Source organism: Thamnophis sirtalis, unplaced genomic scaffold (genome assembly GCF_051295495.1).
Source record: "Thamnophis sirtalis isolate CommonGarterSnake01/CBP01778 unplaced genomic scaffold, rThaSir2_p1.2 scaffold_6, whole genome shotgun sequence".
Taxonomy (NCBI): Eukaryota; Metazoa; Chordata; class Lepidosauria; order Squamata; family Natricidae; genus Thamnophis; species Thamnophis sirtalis.
The window spans coordinates 12750519-12766762 of record NW_028261386.1 but is presented as its reverse complement, the minus strand read 5'-3'; the positions used below and the strand labels follow the sequence as shown (position 1 = coordinate 12766762).

General features: G+C 42.9%; 1 protein-coding gene across 2 annotated transcripts in view; it reads left to right on the top strand.

Annotated features, from left to right (window-relative positions):
- Positions 1 to 16244, top strand: part of GTF2IRD1 (GTF2I repeat domain containing 1) — a 169149-nt gene that overhangs the window by 85807 nt on the left and 67098 nt on the right. For both annotated transcript variants that reach the window (XM_087717210.1, XM_087717209.1), the window contains exons 6-7: positions 6229 to 6539; positions 13552 to 13641. In XM_087717210.1, coding sequence (XP_087573336.1) covers positions 6229 to 6539; positions 13552 to 13641 — 401 coding nt within the window. The remainder of the gene's footprint in view (positions 1 to 6228; positions 6540 to 13551; positions 13642 to 16244) is intronic.

The window sequence follows — 16244 nt, the reverse complement described above, 5'->3', positions numbered from 1 at the left end:
AAAGAAGTAATGTAAGATTGGAAGATGTGGAGAGACGTGGCCCTTAGAATTGCTAAAAGTTGGACACGATTGAATGGATAACATCATCGTCGTCGTCATCATCATCGTCCCTTCTCCCCTGTTTTGGTGCAATTGTAAGGATAGGATTAGAATGTATATGGAGATTCTCAGTCAACCAGGCCATGGTTGTCCCAAAGGTGTTTTTTTCAAGAGGCAACTGGACTTTCTGGATTTTCTTTGAAGATGTTTCACTTCTCATCCAAGAAGCTTCTTCAGCTCTGACTGAATGGTGGGGAGTGGATGGATTTATGTGCCTTGCAGGCAGTTGGTCATTTGCATTCTTTAAACCTCCAGGTGGCCTTAACGACTCTCTAAAAGAATGCAAATGACCAGCTGTCTGCAAGGAGTATAAATCCTTCCATTGCCCACCATCTACTCAGAGCTGAAGAAGCTTAAAGGATGAGAAGCAAAACATCTTCAAAGAAAAACCAGAAAATCTAATTTCCTCTCAAAAAAGCACCTTTGGGATAGGATTAGAACTTCTGGCTTCTGTTTTTCTATGGTTCAAATCCATGTCAGAAAACTTGTCTAAACAGTTACATCTGACTTTTGTTTTCAAGCAGCTGAGATGTGATCTGAGAGATGGGCATTATTCCCATTAGTTTCTTATCATGATCATGCTCTGGTTTCCATGGATTTAACTAGTACCATGGATCTCCAAGAAAAAGGACCTCTTGGATTTGTTCGCTCTGGATTTTGTTCACTTCAGAATACTTCAGGAATTTCTGTATTATGGTTCTGCTGGAGGCAGAGGATGGTTATGCCATAATCACGATATGCAAGTTTAGCTAGTGGCTCATTTCACAAATAATGCTAAAACCATGATGTAGTTTTCATATTACTTCTCATCATATGAAGTTCAGGACTCTAGTTCACCAAATCCTGGCCTGTCTTAATGTTGTATGAAAGCAGCCAGTGAATATTCATGGAGCACGTTCATGTGAACCCAGAAAATTGGACTTAAGGAACAATATATAATTAAATCAAATATCTAAAATATAGAAAAGAGAAAATGGATAAAAGAGGAAGAAAGGGAAAAAAGAGTTGTATTAGTAGATTAAAGGGAACAGTAGTATGATTGGTATTGCTATGTAACTAATTAAGAAATAAAGAAATTATAGTATATTGTTAATTGTAGAAAAAATTGAAAGAAATGCTCTCTCTGTTAAAACTTAATTAGAGGATATGTATTGTTTATAGTAAACTAGTCCAACAGAGAAATATGAAATAATTTGGTGTAATTTTTGAAGGGGCAATTGAAGATATCCTTTATGTATTAGTAACTAATTAAGAAATAAAGAAATTATAGTATATTGTTAATTGTAGAAAAAATTGAAAGAAATGCTCTCTCTGTTAAAACTTAATTAGAGGATATGTATTGTTTATAGTAAACTAGTCCAACAGAGAAATATGAAATAATTTGGTGTAATTTTTGAAGGGGCAATTGAAGATATCCTTTATGTATTAGTAACTAATTAAGAAATAAAGAAATTATAGTATATTGTTAATTGTAGAAAAAATTGAAAGAAATGCTCTCTCTGTTAAAACTTAATTAGAGGATATGTATTGTTTATAGTAAACTAGTCCAACAGAGAAATATGAAATAATTTGGTGTAATTTTTGAAGGGGCAATTGAAGATATCCTTTATGTATTAAGAAAAAATAAGTATAAAAATGGAAAATAATGGAAGAAAATAATTTGGCTGAAAGGGAAAACCAAACTATGATGTAAAATGGATTATGTAAATAAGAGGATGTTAAAGGAAAGATCTGGTCAACACTTTGTTTCTATAATATGTGTAAATTTGTATTAAAATTTTTTTAAAAAAACCTTTGGATATGAAAATATATAATTAAATCAAATATCTTCTATGGTCCAAGGCCAACATAAACTACAATGTGTTGTGTGTGCACAGCCAATGAGTCAGTAGGAGAAGGATATTTTATTTCAGGGCTGCCAAAGCGCTTCTACCTGCTTCCAGGGGTTGGAATATAATCAGGTATACACTGACAAAAGGTATTGAGCGTTCTTGAGTGATTGAGGCCACCCATTGGCTGACCCTGACTGGGAAGGGATCTGGAAACATGCTGATGAAGTAGGAATCAGCAGTTCCAGGCTAGAGAGATCCAATATGTCAGCATAGATTAGGTGCTTTTCAAAGCCATCAGCAGAGCAGCCAGGTACCCATTGACTTGGAAAGGTGGGAGGGGAAAAAAAGCCTACAATTTAAACCTTGGCGTTTAGGCCTATATATAGGCTTTGACCTCTGCGTATTGCAGTAGGCAAATCTCCTCTCTTCATTCCTGTCAGCAATAAACTAATCTTGCCGAGTCATAGCCATGAGCCGCTGCTGAGAAAAGCAAGACTGAATAAGGAGTTAAGTATCTGGAGAACTCAGATTTATAGCCACGGCTGATGAAAAGCCTGACAGAAGGGCTATAAATACTTCCTATTTAGGATGGAACTTTGCCTACTGAGCAACTGGATTGAGATTTCTGGTTCAATGCTATTTAGGAATTAGGAAGTATAATGCCTTTTTTCTACCTTCACTCCCTTTCTTCCTTGTTTTTGCTGTCCATCATTATAACATCCCTTAGCAATTTCATTTGCTGTCAGTCACCTTTTGTTTCCTTTGCACCAGGAAATAAGGTGATAAAATAAATGGGTTGAAAGATGCCAATCCAGCTAGTTTCTTTTGCGTATCCAGCAAAGGGCCTTTTTCCAAATCATTCTCTTGGCCGGTCATTTATAGTTTAATTTTCAATACTTTCTCTGTCTTCCACTTGTCATTTCTTTATTAACATCTTTTAGACATTGAAATTGTAATTTGAGATAAGTATATGTGCACCAGAGGTGGGTTCCTAACGGTTCGGCCTGCTTCGGCCCGGTAGCGGTATGGTGGCGTGGGTTGCTGTAACCAGCAGCGACTCAGGTCTGCCATGCCCCCAAACCTGTTCTCCAGTCAGCACCACCATCTTGTTTTTAAGTTCTGTGCATGCACAGAGCAATTTTAATTGAACTGTGCATGCCCGCACAGCATGCATCCCACGCACACAGCATGCATCCCACGTGTGCATAAGCGAACCGGCAGTAAAGCCGGTCAGAACCCACCCCTGATATGCACGCTCTTTCTCTCTCTCTCTCTCTCTCTACACACACAAACACATATAGTATGTGTGTATGCCTGTGTGCCTGTGTGTATGTGTATATAAATATATATCTTATGTACTTAAAGAAGCAGACCTCCAAACTATCTCTCTCACCCACAATATGGACTAGCAACACTCTCTGTATACTAAGTGTGTGTGTATGTGTGTGTGTGTCAATGTTCCCTCTAATTTTTTTTCAGTGTGAGCGGAAAAGTATAGTGTTTGAGCAGCACATTTTCATACCTGAGCACCTGGATTTTTTTCATAGATGTCACCCAAGACAACGAAATTAGTGTTATTTGAAACTCAATTCTACCATGTAAATATCCATTAAGTAAAGAAATCTCCCTATACAGGTAGTCCTCAATCTACGACCATAATTGAGCCCAAAGTTTCTATTGCTAAATGAGACATTTGTTAAGTGAGTTTTGCCCCATTTTACAACCTTTCTTGCTACAGTTAAGTGAATCACTGTGGTTAAATCAGTAACCTGGTTGTTAAGTCAGTCTGACTTTCCTACTGACTTTCCTTGGCAGATGGTTGCAAAAGGTGACCCCAGGACACTGCAACCGTCATAAATATGAGGCAGTTGCCAAAGATCCAAATTTTGATCCTATGACCATGGGGATGCTGCAATGATCATGTGTGAAGAACAGCTGTAATTCACTTTTTTCAGTGCTGATGTAGCTTTAGTCATTAAGTGAACTGTTGTAAGTTGAGGACTATACTTTCCCCCTTACTATCCAATAGTCTGCAGTGATTTAGCAAGTTATGAATAAATTACCAACTGATGTAGATTAGCAATTGGAGCACTTAAAGAAGCAAACAAAGAGGGGAGAGGAAGGAAGGGAGGAAGGAAAGAAGGGAGAGGGAGAGAGAAACAGAGACAGAGGGAGAGACAAAAAAGGAAAGAGGAGAAAGAGAAAAAGAAAGGGGAGAGGAGGGTGGGAGGATAAGAAAAAGAGGCAGAAAAAAGAAAGAGAGAGAAAGAGGAAAGGAAGAAAGAAGGAAGGAAGGAAGGAAAGAAAAAAGGAAGAAAAAAGGAAGAAAGAAAAGAGGAGAGTAGAGAAGGAATAGAGGCCAAAAAAGCAAACAAGGAAAAGTAGGGAAAAAACTTTCACTGGAAAACACTATTTTTCCATCAGTGCAAAACTTTCCTAAACAAAGTTAATTTTCTGGATTTTGACTTTCCGGTCCAGGTGGACCAAGAAGCCTTTATTTTCTTTTTCTAAAATCAAATAAAATCTGCAGAGCACCAGCATGCCATATGAAAAAGAATTTGTATTTGCAAGTAGGTTGATCACCAATCCATGACAAATAAGCTGAAATGCAATATTTAAAACATTTAAAACATTCTTACTAAACAGCAGTCTGCCTTCGCTGGATGGCTTGGATCTCTCGCTGACTCTCCATGAAAGCACCGAGATAGAAACAGCCCTCCTGTGCGACATTGACAGTAGGGAGATGGGGGAGGGGTGCCTCGCCCTCTCCTGGGGAGCCCTGTCTGGGGAAGAACCCCCCTCCTCCGGCCTCGGGACCGTCGGTTTCTCCGACGGGTCTCCCCCCCTCCTCTGCCCCCGACCGACTTCCTTTTCTGGGCTTTTTGCAAATGAGCCGGACGCAGCCGAATCTCTCTCTGTGTGTATGTGTGTGTGTGAGCGCGGGTTGCCCAATCCAGTTCCTTCCTCCGTAGTTTTGAACCTGGGAGGAACTGGTTTGGGCAACCCGAGAGCTCCGCCTGACGCCCGAAGGGCTTTGCACGAAGAAACGCGGCTTGAGGCGCAAGGACGGTCCTGGCTGTGGGGCGCAGGCCCCTAAAATCCTCTCTTTGGTTCCCTCCTCCTCCCCCTCCTTCCACAGCCTGCGTGACGCCCTAGGCTGAGAGCTGCTGCTGCTGCACAGCTGAGGGAGGGAGAGCGAAAGCAGAGGCGGGGCGCCAAGCTTTGGTTAAGGCAGGCAAGGGAAACCGCGAGCCAAAAGGAAGTCTTGCTGGGAAGACGCGGCAGCAGGGCTTTAAAGGGCTCCCCCCTCCCCAGCCAGCCAGCCCACCCAGCCCATTCTTCCCCCGCCACAACTGTATCCAACAGGCCAAGTTGCTGGGAGGAGAAAGTTTGGGCTGCAGGACATGAGATTCCTCTGGGGAGGTCCTTTGCGGGCGGCCAGTTCTAGCTGCCTGCAAAGGACTTCCCCACGTTTGCTATGAAAGAAATCTCTGCGCGGGAGTTGAAAAGTCCTGCGCGGGGATTTCTTTCCATGTGCGCGGCCGCGCAGGCGCGCACCTTAGAGGGAACAGTGGTGTGTGTGCACACGCTTTTGTGTGTGTGTCTAGATAGATATATAGATATAGATATACCAGTAGATATGGATGGATGGATGGATGGATGGATGGATGGATGGATGGATGGATGGATGGATAGATAGATGATAGATAGATAGATAGATAGATAGATAGATAGATAGATAGATGATAGATAGATAGATAGATAGATAGATAGATAGATAGATAGATAGATAGATAGAGTGATTATGTGTGCTGAATATAGTAACTCTGCATTGGCAACAGGAAGGGCATCCAGCCACTCAGCTCCATTCAGTTGTCCACCCTGCAAGGGATTATATGGAGTCATTAAAAGATAATGAGAGAGTGGGGGGGAGATATGATATAGATATGATATAGATATTTATTATAAAGAGAGAGTGTTGCTGGTCCAGATTGTGGGTGAGAGAGATAGTTGAAGGTCTGCTTCTTTAAGAACATAAGAAGAACTCAGCTAGATTAAGCCAAAAGTCTACCCAGACCAGGATTTTGCTATCTTAGAGTGGCCAACAAAATACCTCTTGGAAGTTCATAAACAGGACAGGAAGTCAGTTTTATTATACGGCTTTAGCAATTGGCTGATGTTCAATAACCTGTCTCTGAATTTACAGCATATTTTGTTCCTCATTGTTGTATTAAATAGTTCAGTGTACCAATTTAGGGTAAACATGAAATGATGTGCAATTTCCTCCTCTTCTTAGGCCACCCGAGGACTCTATCAGGGATCCCAACCCTTCTCTTGAGATGAACTCCTCTGCCCTCATCTCCAAGGGGAACCGAGAGCCAGGCCTTAATCATGTGCGCCTTAAGCAGGCCAATCAAGACACTCTTCCCGGGATCACCACCAGCGGTTTCCTGTACGGCGTGTCGCTGCCCACACAGATTGCCATGGAGATAAAGCAGGAAGGTTCAGCCAGTCGGCATGGGATGAATGCAGTCGGCGACATGCTGAGGCCCCGTCCATCAGGAGAAGCGAAGGTGCCTTCGCCACAGGAGTTCGGTGACTGCTGTGGTAATGGCCTTCATGTTTGCTGCCCCAGCAATGGTTGCCCCAGAGCTGGTGCAAAGGTGTTGGTATAGCCTTGGAATGAAACAGGGCGGGAATAGGAATTGGGTAATGATGGCTTTGATTGGATTATTGATGATGGTTTTGACAGGGTCATCCTTAAGTAGGAAGGGACAGTAGTATTTGGTCAGCCAGCCATAAATGTTGAGTCAGTTGTCAAGCATCCAAATGGAAAGCATGTAACCACAGGGATGCTTCAATGCCATAAGTCATTTTTTTCAGGAATGTTGAATGTATGTTGAATGTTGATTTTATTTATATGCTGCCCTTTTCCCCCGAAGGGGACTCAGGGCGGCTCACAACTCAACCAGGGAAGGGGGATACAAACAAAGAATTTAAAACGACATAAAAAATAATGCATAATTAAAACACAACAGTCATACCAATACGAGACGGGGGCAACAGTTCTTTAGCCCCAGGCCTGTCAGAACAGCCAGGTTTTAAGGGCTTTGCGGAAGGCCTGGAGGGTGGTGAGGGTTCGAATCTCCACGGGGGGTTCGTTCCAGAGGGTCGGAGCAGCCACAGAGAAGGCTCTCCTCCGGGTAGTCGCCAGTCGACACTGGCCGGCGGATGGAATTCGGAGGAGGCCTAATCTGTGGGATCTATGTTGCTACTTTGAACCTGACGACACAACTGATTAAACGAGATATACTATTTAGGTGGTTGGTACCTGAAGGGATGTTGGTAATCTGGCAGGAGAAAAGGATTAAAGTTGACAATCTGGAGAAGGCACAGGATTTATATGAGCAACTAGTAAGCCCGGAAGAGGAACAGAGCAGTAAAGAGGAGATGGAATATAGAAGCCAGGAAGAACGACAACAGAGAATAAGGGAAGAACAGGGAGAAGGTAGTAGGGAGGAGGAAGAACAACAGAGAGAGGAGGAAGTGAGACCAAAAACAAGGAGCCAAAAAAGAAACTAGAGTTAATAAAGAACAAAAGACATGTAGTTGGGTTTTTATATTGTAGTGCTAGCCAAGAAAGGACAAAGGAGTCAGGGATAGGTTTCATCTTCAAGTTCTAGGATCAGCTAAATTCAGGTAGTCCTTGATTTGTAACAGTTTCATTTAGCGACCATTTAAAATGACAATGGCATTGAAACTGTAACATATGACCGTTTTTCACACATACGACTTTTGCAGTCTCCCCATGTCATTTGATCAAAATTTGGACACTTGGCAACTGATTCATATTTATGACGGTTGCAATGTCCAGGGATCATGTGATCACCTTTTATAGCCTTATGACAAGCAAAGTCAATGGGGAATCCAGATTCACTTAACAATCGTGTTACTAACTTAACAACTGCAGCAGTTTACTTAACAAACGTGGCAAGAAAAGTCGCAAAACTCACTTAACAAATTTTTCACTTAGCAACATACATTTTGGGCTCAAGTTGGTCATAAGTTGAGGACTATCTATAGTTTAAAGGTAAACCACCTTTTGAGTAACATCACCCTGTCAACAAAAGTGTGTATAGTCAAGGCTATGGTTTTCCCAGTCGCAACGTATGGCTGTGAAAGTTGGACCATAGGAAAGCCTCAGTGCCAAAGAATTGAGGCCTTTGAACTATGGTGCTGGAGAAGATTCCTGAGAGTCCCATGGACTGCAAACCGGTTAGTCCCAGAGGAGATCAACCCTGACCGCTCTTTAGAAGGCCAGATCCTGAAGAGGAAACTCAAATACTTTAGCCACCTAATGAGAAGGAAGGACTCCCTGGAGGAGCCTAATGCTGAGAAAGATTGAGGGTAAAAGAAGAAGGGGACGGCAGAGAAGGAGGTGGCTGGATGGAGTCACTGAAGCAATGGGCATGAGCTTAAATGGACTCCAGAGAATGGTAGAGAACAGGAAGGCTTGGAGGAATGTTGTCCATGGGGTCACGATGGGTCGGATGTGACTTTGCAACTAACAATAACAAGCTACAGTTAATTAAGGATGCTTATTTTAGAGAGAGGGTGGAATGTTCCCTTGGATTTTCAAGAATGAAGTCTTGATTCAATTTGGAATTATCTTTTTATTTACAAATGTTCTCGGGGCGTTCTTGAGAGAAAACACATCTTGTTTTCTATCTCACAAGATGTTTTATAATGCACAACAATTCCCTTCCTCCCACACCATCAAGGTAGCTGACCCAAACATTAGTGTTGTTGGAGCTGAAAATAGACTTTTTCATTCTGAGCTGAAGGTGATCATGAAAATAATTTGCATTTCCAGACATGGTGAAAGAGTAAATCAGGATTTTGCATACAGGAAAGTCAGTATCTAGGCAACGTTCACCTTACCAGCATTCCTTTTGTGGTCTCCCAGAGCCTTTCCAGAGGGGGGGAGGGCTAAAATTGTGGGGTTTGGTCGTAAAAGGCAAGCGAACATCAGTTTCAACCTTGAAATCTCATGAGTGCCTTTTCCCAAATGGGCCCTGGACTGCCCTCTTTTAGGAAAATGGCGGTCAGCAATGATGCATGGGCCCAATGCTGTTCTCAAATATGTACAGGTAGTTCGTGATTTACAACAGTTCATTAAGAGCCGAAGTGGTGCAGTGGTTAAATGCAGCACTGCAGGCTACTTCAGCTGACTGCAGTTCTGCAGTTCGGCTGTTCAAATCTCACCGGCTCAGAGTTGACTCAGCCTTCTATCCTTCCGAGGTGGGTAAAATGAGGACCCGGATTGTTGTTGGGGGCAATATGCTGACTCTGTAAACCGCTTAGAGAGGGCTGAAAGCCCTATGAAGCGGTATATAAGTCTAACTGCTATTTAGTGCAGAGGTGTCAAACTCAATTTCATTGAGGGCTGCATCAGGGTGTGTTTGATCTCGGGGGGGGGGGCTGGGATGGGCGTGGCCAGGGTGGACATGGTCAGCTCAACATCACTCATGTCGGGGACGCTTGTGAGGGCCCGAGCGCTCTGCCAGCGGAATCGGAGCACGGAAGAGCCGTGGACGACCCTTGTGAGTTCCATTTTCGGCTGTGACCTCCTCTTGCAACCCTATGCCAGCAAAAATGGAGCTTGGGAGAGCCACATGTGGTCCTCCCAAGCTCCTTTTTTTGCTGGCAGAGGCACTGCGGGCTGGTCCTTTCCAGAACGGCCCCGCGGGTCAGATCTAAGCACCCTGCAGGCTGGATCTGGCCCCCGGCCTTGAGTTTGACACCCCTGATTTAGTGATTGTTCAAAGTTACAATGACACTGAAAAAGTGACTTTTCACATGACCATTGCAACATCCCCATGTCACATGATCAAAATTCAGATGCTTGGCAACTGGGATGTATTTATGACGGTTTCAGTGTCCCGGGGTCATGGGATTCACCTTTTGCAACCTTCTGACAGGCAAAGTCAATGGGGATGCCAGAATCACTTTATAACTGTGTTACTATCTTAACAACTGCAGTGATTCACTTAACAATTGTGGCAAGAAAGGTTGTAAAATGGGGCAAAACTCACTTAACAACTGTCTCATCTACCAACACAAATTTTCGGCTCACTTGTGGTCGTAAGTCAAGGACTATTTACATTGCTCTCGTTTTTTGCAGAAAGTTTGGGTTCTAGCAAGAGAAAGCCAAAGTCCAAACGAAGCATAGGAGATACCCCAAAAAAATGTCCAAACAAAGTTCCGTTCTAATACATTTAGCGACTGTAATTGGGACCTGCAACTCAGTCATTAAATGAAGCAGTCACTAAATGAATGTGCACCTGTGCATATAATCTATCTTTATCTTTCCTTCGCTTTACAGACCTATGGAGATTGTAAATGCTTGTAAATGTTGGTCATAAAGTTACTTTTTCATCATTGTCGTAACTGTGAATTGTAGCTAATTGGACTGGGCTAAGTCTAGCATATTGCTTCTCACTGTGGCCTATCAGATGTCTCAAAGGTCCTGTTAGGTAAACTCCCCGTTGGGAGAGTGAGTACGTTCAGTGAAGCGTTGTGAGAGTTGTGTTGGAGAACACACAAACCAGCATACAGAGACACTGCAGTTTAAATAAGCTTTCATTTTCGTGGAAATAGAGGTATCAGAGTCCATCAAACAGTCCAAGTCATACACAGATAAGACACTCAGTCATCAATGTCTTTCAGTTAAGGGATAATCCAAATAACATAGTCCAATATCATATAATCAGTCCGGTACTCAAAGTTTGCTAACAGTTGCAAAACTTACAATAGCTCACGGTACTCAGATCAGATCAGCCCAGCATCTAAGGAACAGAGAGAGAGCTAACAGTCATTCTGGCTCCCTCTTATGGCCGATTGAGGAAACAGCACCCAATCACATTTACAGCATGATTTAAAGAAACAGGTATAATATTGCTATATGATTTATATATTGCCAATCCAACCATTAGAATTATATTCCTAACAGGTCCAAACAAGAGGAGACAGTGACATACAGTATATCACAGAAATGAGTACATCCCCTCACATTCTGTAAATATTTAAGTAGGAGCCGAGGTGGCGCAGTGGTTAGAGTGCAGCACTGCAGGCCACTTCAGCTGACTGTTATCTGCAGTTCAGCGGTTCTAATCTCACCGGCTCAAGGTTGACTCAGCCTTCCATCCTTCTGAGGTGAGTGAAATGAGGACCCAGACTGTGGGGGCGATATGCTGACTCTGTAAACTGCTTAGAGAGGACTGAAAGCCCTATGAAGCGGTATATAAGTCTAACTGCTATTGCTATTGCTATTAAGTAAAGTAGTGAATAAACAGCTTGTATTAACAGTGTAAATATGCTGTCCCCTCAAAGTACTCACTTTTGTTGCCACCAGTTTAGACATTAATGGCTGTGTGCTGCGTTAATTTGAGGGGACGGCACATTTACATTGTTATACAAGCTGTATACTCACTACTTTACATTGTAGTCAAGGGTCATTTCTTCAGTGTTGTCACATGAAAAGATATTTAAATATTTACAAAATGTGAGGAGGTGCACTCACTTCTGTGATATACTGTACATGATCCTCACCCACTCTTCTTCCCCTTGAAATATGCTGCCCCTAATCTGAATGTAACATTGAGTCTTCATGACCAATTGACCCACCCTCCATGAATTTATCCGATCCCCTTTTAAAATCATTTAAGTAAGTAGTCATCACCATGTCTGGGGACAATTCAGTCCTCAAGTTCATTATGCATTAGGTGAAGAAGAGGTTGCTTTTCTCTATTTTAAATCTCCTGCCAGTTAAATTAGCTTCATTGAATATGTCCTGGTTCTAACGTTTTAAGAGAGGAGGAAAAAACTTCTTCCTCGTCCATTTTCTCCAGGCCATTCATGATTTTATACACATTTTATGTTTCAATCACATTCAACTTTTTTCCTCGTTAGAGTCCTGAATGTGTCTTCTCATAAGGAAAGTGAGAATCATTTACATTTTCTTAAAATTGAATTGCATCTGACATTTGGTGGGTCATTCACTCAGTCTGAAGAGATCCTTGTAGATCTCTTCGCTAACACTCTGAATAATTCAATAATATCTGCAACCTTTACCACCTCACAGCTTGCCTTTACCACCTCACAGCTTGCCCCAGAGTCAAGATCATTTATTGAAAAGTGCCAGTCCCAGTGCAGGTGCTTAAGAAATTCCATTTCTTACATGTCTCCATGGAAAGAACTGCCCATTTACTCATACATTTTGTTTTCTATTTTTCGACCACTTAGCAATTAACAAAAAGACAAGTTTTCGTATTCCATAACTCTTAACGTTACTCAAGCACTTTTGACGCTGGCAGTTTTTTGATGAAAGTCATGTAAACAGGTGCAAGACTTATTTCAAAACAGAAGAAACCTATACTAATTTTTAAATAAAACTGTAGCTTTTGTGACTAGCCTTCACTCATGAATTACAGACAATACCTGGGTTACGAGCATTCCTTTAGCGAACGTTCAAATTTATGCAATAAGCACCCCCTAGTGTATGCGAACAAGTCACAAAACTACGAACCTTGCAACACCACAGCAGTTGTTCATCTTTACAAACATCTTCAGAGGCTTGGCAACATTCGTCCTGAATGTTGCCAGTCAAAATGGAGTTTCTGGGGGGCAGTTGTGTCCTTCCAACATTTTGTTCGGCCCTCCACAGGCCTCTCCTATGACATTGCAGGTCAAAATGGAGCTTCTGAAGGGTGGATCCATGGGTCGGGAAGGCCTTGGGTGGTATTAGGCGGGTGGCCTGTTCCATCACTAGGGCCCCCATAGCCTCACCCACCCTGAAATACCTCATGTGTCCTTAAGGAGCCTCGCATTCGATTAGCGAATATGTGAGGAAAAGGAGGGAGTGATCCGATTCAAGATATGAAATTCACTTCCATGAATCCTCGGGTTACGAATGGAAGGGGCAGGCTCCATTCCATTCGTAACTCGAGGACTATCTGTACATCTCTTAATGCAACCTACTTTGTTTCAGTAGCCATCAGCTTTGGCTAAGGAAGACTATTATTTTGTTGCTGAAATTTCTGAGCTGGAATCCCAAATGCAACAGAAAGCAACACCAGGCAATAATCCTGTTCAGATAGTTTTCAACTTCCAACCAGTTGCTTAACAACTGCTCGACATTATGACAGACCACCCTAGAGCTACTTGTGACTCATTCTCCAAGTTATGAAGGCCAGACACACATACACACACACACACACAAAAACACTGTGTGTGTGTGTGTGTGTGTGTGAGTGAAGAAGCATTTTGGATGTTTGGCAACTGGCTCATCTTTGCAGTGTTTACAGTACCCCTTGGTCTCATAACCACAATTTGCAATGCCCCCCCCCCCCTATTTCTGATGTTTTACTTCCATTTTCCAGCAGAAAATGCCCATTGGGGAAAATGGATGTACTTAATGACTGCAGAGTTCACTTAACCACTGCAACAAATGTAAAAGCAGATCCTCTTTTGCTTTGGTCATGATTTTTTCTGATTTTTTTTTTCTCTCATCTTCCCCTCCCTCAGTCTTATGTTGCTTTCTTTGCTTTTTTGTGTCCAGGACAGAAATCTATCCTCCCCGGTGGTCCACTCATCCAAAATGTCCATTCCTCCAAACGCATCCTTTTCTCCATAGTCCACGACAAATCAGGTAAGACTGCATTCTCTGGTCTTAGAGAACTGCATCAAAATTTTACAGGTGAGTGTGAATTTAGATTATAGAACTCTTTCATATGAGACCTCCCAAAAAAGCTGTTAGAAAAACAACACTAAATAACGGGTGGAAGGAAAATAAAGGCATAAAGTGGTTGATCTTAGATCTGGGATTACAGACAAATGAGCGAAATAATGGGTTTAAATGATAGAAAGACCAAGTGTGGATGAATGTTAAAAGACATTATAACAATAGCAGTTTGACAATGGAAGACGTCCTTCAGGGAAGTCATGTAGTTGTTCTGACCTAGGCTTCACCAAATCATGAAACAGACTCCTTATCCCAACAAAACCCCTTTTTATTAAGCTAATGTGAATTCCTCTCATTCACATTCAGCAAAGTCCTGGCAAACAGTCTTTCAAGGGTGAATTTATAACCACAGACCTTATCAGGCTTGGAGAGCTGCCAGGCCGGTATCTTCCAAACTGGCAATCCTGTAGAAATCAATACTTGGTAAGGAGTCTCTGAGAGTCACAAATCAATCTTCACACTAATTAAACGAACAAATTGTCTCCTGCAAACTCCACTCCCTTTTCGTTCCTTTTTATTCCCTATGGGAGGGGCCATTCACTGTCCACCTGTGCCTTTATTCCTAAGTTGGCCCTTGTTCTTTAACTTTTCCCTTCTCCTGGCAGCTCTGTGCATGTGCTCATTGGGAACAGGCTCCAGGTGTTCTTCTGCCCCATTGATCTCCAATTCTGAAGGCAGCTGATAACTGTCGGACAGCCCTGGCCTCCTCTCTGCCTTCGATGCAGAGCACTTATCAGCCTTCCCCAGACTCCAGGACTGGCCCATGTTCCTCCCCAACCTCCTCACTGTCTGAGTCTGCCACCAGCTCTGCTGGCCGCTGGCGGACTACAACAGTACTACTTACTAACTAAAGGTAGTCCTCAACTTACGATCACAGTTGGGACAGAAATTCTGTTACTAAGAAAGGCGGTTGTTGGGAGTGGTCGCTGCTGATTTTATTACCTTTTTTATGAATCCAATGAATCCAAATTCCCTCATTGGCTTTACTTGTCAGAAGCTTGCTGGGAAGGTCGCATATTACTGTAACGCGCTCTACATGGGGCTGCCTTTGAAGAGTGTTCGAAGACTTCAGTTAGTCCAGAATGCAGCCGCGCAAGCGATTGTGGGTGCACCTAGGTACACCCACGTTACACCTATCCTCCGTGAGCTGCACTGGCTTCCTATTGGTCTCCGAAAACGCTTCAAAGTGCTAGTTGTTACTTTTAAAGCCCTACATGACATCGGACCTGGCTACCTGAGAGACTGCCTCCTGCCAATTACTTCCCACAGAACGATTAGGTTGCACAGATTAGGCCTCCTCCGGATTCCATCGGCTGGTCAGTGTCGACTAGCGACCCCCCGGGGGAGGGCCTTCTCTGTTGCTGCTCCGGCCCTCTGGAATGATCTCCCCGTTGAGATCCGGACCCTTACTACCTTTCTGGCCTTCCGTAAAGCGACGAAGACCTGGCTGTTCTGGCAGGCCTGGGGCTGTTGAATTGTCCAGCCCCATTTCAAGTTGTGGATGTTGTTGCAATTTTAAACTGTTTATTTATTGTTTTATACTCCCCCTCCCTTTTTATTGTAAGCCGCCCAGAGTCTTCCAAGAGTGGGCGGCATACAAAACTAATTAAAAAAAATATGGCAATCACATGATCCTGAGATGTTGCAGCTGTCCTAAAAACATAGCAGTTGCTACGTGCCTAAATTTTGATCATATGACTAAAGATTCTGTGATGGCCATAAGTGTGAGGATTGACCATAAGTCATGTTTTTCACAGTCACTAAATGAATGGTCGTAAATTGAGGACTACCTGTACCTGTTGGCATCTAGGGAATTGATTTAAGGCAGAGGTCTTCAGACGTCAACTTTAATACTTGTGGGCTTCAACTCCCAGAATTCTCCATCCAGCTATGAATTCTGGGAGTTGAAGTCCACAAGTCTTAAAGTTGACAAGTTTGGGGACCCCTGATTTAAGGTGATCAGAATTGCCTATTTTAAGTGACAGGAGCTCTCTGGAGTTTCTCGGACCTGCTGCAAATAAGCTTGGAAACCTTTGCAAGTGAATACTATGTTCATTCTCTGTTTTATTGTCTCCTTTTATGTACATTGGCTGGCATGAGACTTCCTTTACAACTAATACAAGGCCATTGGGTTGGGGGTCTGCAACTTGCCTCCTATCAGGTGTGAAAGCTCAGGTCCACATGGGAAGGTCCAATTATTCTGATTTATTGCTACTCATGCACAGGAATATTCTCAACTAAGGTTAGCCCTTGCCAGAAGTTAGATAAAGGCCAACGGAATTCAAGGGGATTGGACTTAGCTTGCTTGTGGCTACCTAGAGATTCTAGGCTGAACCCTCTTTTGACTCCCCCACTCCTTTCAGGTTCTACCACTCCTATCTGGCATTTCACAGATCACGTCACTTGGAATAGTAATGTGGTCACAAAAAGGCATGGGGCCAATTCTTTTGCCCCTATTCTCCTTTGGGGAAACTTTTAAAGCTGGACCACAGAGATGTCTTCGGACAGCG